This window comes from Nicotiana attenuata, unplaced genomic scaffold (assembly GCF_001879085.1).
Source record: "Nicotiana attenuata strain UT unplaced genomic scaffold, NIATTr2, whole genome shotgun sequence".
NCBI classification, from domain to species: domain Eukaryota; kingdom Viridiplantae; phylum Streptophyta; class Magnoliopsida; order Solanales; family Solanaceae; genus Nicotiana; species Nicotiana attenuata.
In genome coordinates, this window is record NW_017678120.1 from 1 (window position 1) to 6,320 (window position 6,320).

At 36.1% G+C, this 6,320-nt stretch overlaps 1 protein-coding gene across 1 annotated transcript; it reads right to left on the reverse strand.

Moving 5' to 3' along the window:
- Positions 1-75: 75 nt before the first annotated feature.
- On the reverse strand, positions 76-617 carry LOC109221555 (probable polygalacturonase At1g80170; the record flags this gene model as incomplete). Its single annotated transcript, XM_019386030.1, is given in 2 exon segments — positions 76-207; positions 388-617. Coding segments are annotated over 2 exon segments (360 nt in total), but the record flags the coding sequence as incomplete, so codon positions are not given.
- Between the last annotated feature and the right edge of the window lie 5,703 nt (positions 618-6,320).

Genomic DNA, 6,320 nt, shown 5'->3' on the forward strand with positions numbered 1-6,320 from the left:
ACACACACACATATATATATATATATATATATAGTAGTGTTATACAAGTTATAAAAGTTAGAGTTAAACACTTACTGATAGAGACACCTTTGACCGGCAAGGCCCAAGAAAATCAATTGGTCGAACTAGAAAAGAATATCCACTTGGGATTACTATTTGTGGTCGTAATGGTGAAGAACATGCGATTTTCCAGACATCTTGAAAAGACTGAAAATATGTAAGAAGTACTATTTAACTGAAGCTACACTTAAGTAATAGTAGTAGTATTTGTGTACACCTTAATTTATCGATGTTTACAAAAAGCAGAGTGTATGAATGCGAAGATATGTGCGATGTATTTATTTAGGTTAGTGTAAATATCAGGTGCGTGTAAGTTTTTACTCTTACCTTAGTGTCATCGGTTACGCCATCTCCTTTGGCTCCAAACTCATTAACGTAAATAAGGGTTCTTGATCTGCCTGTTATGTTGTTCAATGTATGATGAATTACGGGATGGAAACCATTCACATTTGCGAAAAGCAAGAAGGAATAGATAGTAGTATATAATAGCGATGCCAAAGTAGAAACAGAAGTGGAGTAATAAGAAGCGAAGGAAGAAGATCTCAGCTCCCCCATATTCTTTTAATTAAACTGTTAGAAATGACGAGGGCTTTTATAATAATAACATATACTCGAAAGCCAAATGATTTATGCTACTCCCTCCGTTCTAGTTTACGTGAACTTATTTACTTTTTGATTTGTTTTAAAAAGAATAACTCATTTCTAAAATTTAGAAACAATTTAGATTAAACTCACAATTCTATCTTAAATGAGAAGCCGTTATAACCATACAAATACTCTGATCCCTTTTTGACTTGTTTAGGACCACAAATTCCAAAAGTTTTCATTTTTTCTTAAACTCCATGCCCAATCAAACATGTTCACATAGATTGGAACGGAGGGAGCAGTTGTTTCCTCCCGGACAGTGGCGGAGCCAGAATTTTCGTTAAGGGGTGTCAGAATATATAAAAGTAAACAAACCGAAAAATTAAGGGGAGTCAATTATAATATATATACATATAATTTATTTTTTTTACCTATCTACGCAGTGTATTTTTTCCGCAAAAGGGTGTAATTTGACACTCCTTCCTATAAGGTGGCTCCGCCACTGCTCCGGGTACCATGAAAGGGAAGGTTCCAAGAAAGTCATTAAAACAGACTTGGGGAATTTCCTAAACTGGCAATATTAAACTTACACAAATCAGTCAAATCCCATCACTGCTATTCTGTTTCATCTTTCACGTACGGGAGAAAACAAGCACTAGTAGTAGTATTCGAAAATTTTTATTTTGTGTCTCACATAACTGAATTTTTGTCTCACAACTGTGTGTCGCAGAATTTTGTGGAACCAGATATGTAAGATATGCGTTCACAAATATATGAAATAAAAAGAGGCATCACATAACTAATGTAAGTTGTATGAGGCACAAAATAAAATCAATCGTAGTATTATGTTTGCTTACAACCTCAGCATATTTTCTGAAGTCATTGATGTTAACTTTGGGTACGGCCCTTCAGGCAGGATATTTTGTGAATCGGACTATTTTTTTCTTCTTCTTGTTAACTTGACCGAATTTTAGAGTGAAAGTAGGAAATACTTAATACAACATTTTTTACTTAGAAAATAAGAAATATACTTTAATTCTGAAATGTCGGCATTAATGAATATGCTTGGTAAATATTAAATTTAGTATATTCTAAACATGTTTTTGTATAGGCAAAAATCTGCCTTAAGGGAATTTAGTGCAAAGCGGCATTAAGGAAAAAGGTTCGGTCGAGGTCGACCAGGAAGCAGTGGGATTCGTGGCTGGGTTGTCAACAACGGTCGAGGTCGAGTACTAAGGGCAGAACAGTAACGGCTAGTTTTTGTGATAAGATATTAAAGAGAATATTCCGTTGAATATTCTTTGCACTTGTAATATTAGGGTTTGTTAGGGACATGTCTCGTATAAATAGAAAGAGAAAAGATAGTGTAGGGCATGTAACATTGACTTGATAAGAACACTTTTCAGAAGAAGAACCTTTCTCTCTAGCAAAGATACAAACTTTATCTTTTGTAATATTCTTACAGACATTAACCTATATCTCACCATCAGATCTGAGAATAGTTCTAAGATTCGAGGATTTGTCTGTCATTCACTCCTCATTCATTTTGGGTGAATCGTTCCCTCTATTTACATTAATGTCATTTATTGCTATTTATTGCTTGATATCCTTCCATTACTACTCACATCTTTTGGAATATTAAATGTGCATTATCTTTAGTTTCCCACCGACTTTATCTTACATTATCCATATTGTCATGTTCTAAATCTAAAAATATTATCATTAATTAGATTTAATTCCGCTCATTATATAAAATAAAATATTTTAACTGAATGTTTATATTTTTGGTCAAACAGTTTTGACGTTCACTTTTAGATCAACTTATGATAAAATACTAATGTTATTTGAATTTCTAAGTTATAATATGTCACGTAGTGCTTACCAATAACTAGAAATGCTAAGATTTATTTTGTATAACTCAATGTTATCAAATACAAAACGAGACAAATTAAAGAGGTATATATTTGTCACAGTGTAAAGATCTCATCTACATGGCTTCGAGAAATTTTCGTTGTTTGACCTATTTTGGGGCACGGTTTAGTAAAAAACTCTCTTTTTATTTTTCGTGCAACTTATATGAACCTTTTAGAGCACCGTAACAACAAATTTTCGCGTCGAGAAAAATAAATAATCAAGACCGAAAAATTGCGTAATAAATATAGTATTTGATTTCAATAAATGAAAGTATTACAATCTCTATGGTATTCCTCTGATTCTTCAAGAATGTAAAGTATCTTAATGAGCTTGACTTTAATTTGATTCAAGGGCTTGTAAAGCTTGATCTCGAATCTCCTCCTTGGATTTGAATTTGGGTTTGATCACGAACAAGTAATTTGATCTTGAACGCCTTGGTATTTGATTTGGCTTCGTTCTTGATCTTGAACTTGAACTTGAACTTGTAGCTTGAGTGCTTGAGTGCTTGAACTTGTAACTTGTAGAGAAATCTGCGGTGTTTGATCCACGAGCTCTCTGCTTGCTTTTTGTTATCACTTCTGGTGTCCTTTGGCTTTATGAAGACCTCTATTTATAGTTGTAGGGAGTGGTGTGGCTCTGCGATTTGATTGGTCCGTTTGAACTGACCAATACCATCCAGACACTTGGCATGATTTAATTGGCTCATTTATTTGGCTTGGATTGCCACATCACTTGACGCATGACATGATTTTATTGGCTCATTTATTTGGCTTGGATTGCTACATCACTTGACATATGGCATGATTTCATTGGCTCATTTATTTTGGCTTGGATAGACATGTGGCATGAGCCTAGGCTTTAAGATGGGCTAATAGCCATTTGGACCTTGGGCTAATGAAGTGGACTATTCATTTAATCTGTAGTCCAATTAAATGGATTAGCCCAACACATATAATAAATTTAAATAACTAGCCCAATTTACTAGCCACGATATTTGTTTGTACTAATGTTTTTACGGAATCTTCATCTACGGATAGATTTTGGGAGTTTCCAAGTTACAATTGAACTGTAACTCTCCTCTATTTTATCCACTTTCTCATTAACTTAGACTGTTTAACAGATGTAGTATTGGAGTAGGAGTCAACCACTGTCAGCTCATTCTATAAATAGGGTACAATATCATTGTTAGACGTATTAATCTGAACTCCGAAAAAGTCTTGACTCGTAACAGCTTGGCCGGAGAAGTACCATTCTTTGAGGTAAAATGCTCTTTTTTTTTTTTTTTTTAGCAACATTCAAAAATTGCTTTTGTCACGAGCCGAATTTCCCACCCTCGGGAGTCGTGATAGTGCCTACTAATGTGAGCTAGGCAAGCTAATTATTGAACAGTTTACCTTTATCCATTTTTATACCTTTTTAGCATTTATAAGCAATAATGTGAAAAACAGCAAAAATTTCGTTAAGAGGAAGAAATGTAGTAAAATATCTTAAATATAAATTTAATACAACTGTTTAAGCCTTAATCACCCAGAACTGGTGTCACAGTACCACAGACGATCTAAGAGTGCTAGATACAAAGTCTGAAAATAAAAGATACATTGTTTCTGAATCAAAGAAATGAAACAGGAAATAAAGGATAGAGGAGATGCCAGGTCCTGCAGACGCCTGCAGGTCTACCTTGGATCTCTGCGTGGACTGAAGGTAGCCACCCAAGTGCTATGGTCCAAGAGTTGCTCCAGGATCTGTACATAGTGCAGAGTGTAGCATCAGCACAACCGACCCCATGTGCTGGTAAGTGCCTAGCCTAACCCCGGCGAAGTAGTGACGAGGCTAGGACCAGACTACCAAATAAACCTGTGTAGTTATATAATATACAACAGAAAATAAAACAGAAATAAACAAGTAAAGATGGGAGGGGGATACATGCTGCGGGGGTATATCAATATCAACAGTAAATCAAGAGTAACAACATAGGGACAACTTAGTATTAACAGCAAAACAATAAGAAACTTGTATCCAATCTATAAACACTTTGTATCAACAATTATTGCGGCGTGCAACCCGATCCCAATATATAACAACACTATTGTGGCGTACAACCCGATCCATATCATTTATCACTGTTGCGGCGTGCAACCCGATCCATATATAATATTGTTGCGGCGTGCAACCCGATCCAAATATAATATTGCTGCGGCGTGCAACCCGATCCAAATATATCATTGTTGCGGCGTGCAACCCGATCCACATATAATATTGTTGCAGCGTGCAACCCAATCCAAATATAATATTGTTGCGGCGTGCAACCCGATCCACATATACAATCAACAACAATCATTACGAGGGTTCCGGCAAGGGATCAATAAAGAACTACACTATCCCGGCAAGGGAATCGACAATATAAGTAACTACGTCCCGGCAAGGGAAAAACAACTATAACCAAACTTGTTCCAACATCTAAGTACCTCAGCTAACACCAATACTCGGTCATAAGTAATTTCCACGAGAATAATCATAATCCTTGCTCAATACAGAGAATCATCAACTTAAGCATCCGTAGTATTATTTAAGAACACAATAAATTTCAATTCAAGACTCACGATCATGTTCGATACCAACGTATAAGTACTCGTCACTGATATTAGGCTATATAGATGATATTTACACCTTAATGTTACCATGCTTTATTGTTGTTTTATAGGCGAATTGATAACAAAATGCTCTAAATGGTGTTCTTTTGCTTCGCAGGGAATAATCTAAGTGAGGAAGCACTACAGAGTGTTTTGGTCAATAATGCGAAGAAAACGCCCAATCAAGAAGTACCCGAGCATGAAGAAGAAAAAAACTGGACTGAGTGAAATCCACCGCGACCGCGGTGGAACCGCGACAGATCAAATACTCGAGGCAGAATGTTCAGCGTTCACCGCGGTCGAGCCGCGACCGCGGTGAACTGTTCACGTGCCAGAAATTTGGGGACCAAAGTGTAACTCGGGGAAAACTTGTTCCAAACCCTTATAAACTTTAGAAGCTCGCCCAAGACATGTTTAAACTTATTTTTAGACTACTTGGGAGGCAAGAACAAGTGGGAGAAGAGCAACTAAACATTAGAGTTCTTCTATCTTCTCTTGATTATTGCAATTATCCATTATGAATAATTTAGTAGTTTTATCTTGTTTTGTTATGAGTAGCTAATTTCTTAGTCTAGGGTTTTGATGGAACCTATTGAAGGATGAACTTCTTGCTATGTTAATATAGTTTGCCCAGTTTAATCTCTATTTGTCTACGTTCTTGTTGTAGTTAATTGATAGGATTCTCAATTAGCTGTGCCTATTTAGTGTGCATAACTCGGGAGAGAGTGCAGATTTAGGTAATTGTTGAACAACACCACTCCCGAAGTATATGAGGGATCAATAACTGAGGGTTTAAAGGCGGGATTAGGGATAACGAAGCCTTGGGTGCAATCTAAAGTGAGCTGTAATAAACAAAGCCAGCTAACGTATCTCGGGAGAGTGCGCTAGTAAATTATCGTAATTACTCGGGAGAGATTTATGGTAATAAGAGTGCTCATGATTGATAGAGATGATTAGGCAATTCTATGTGAAACATAACCGGAAGGGATTCCATCAATAAGGGAAATCATAACCTTAGATCCTTCTCTTAATTGTTTACAACGTAATCATAGTTAATCTTGCTTGCTTACTTGCAGTCTGTCATAGTTAGTAAAAATATTCTCAGCTATTATTCAAACGTTTGGGAAGTTG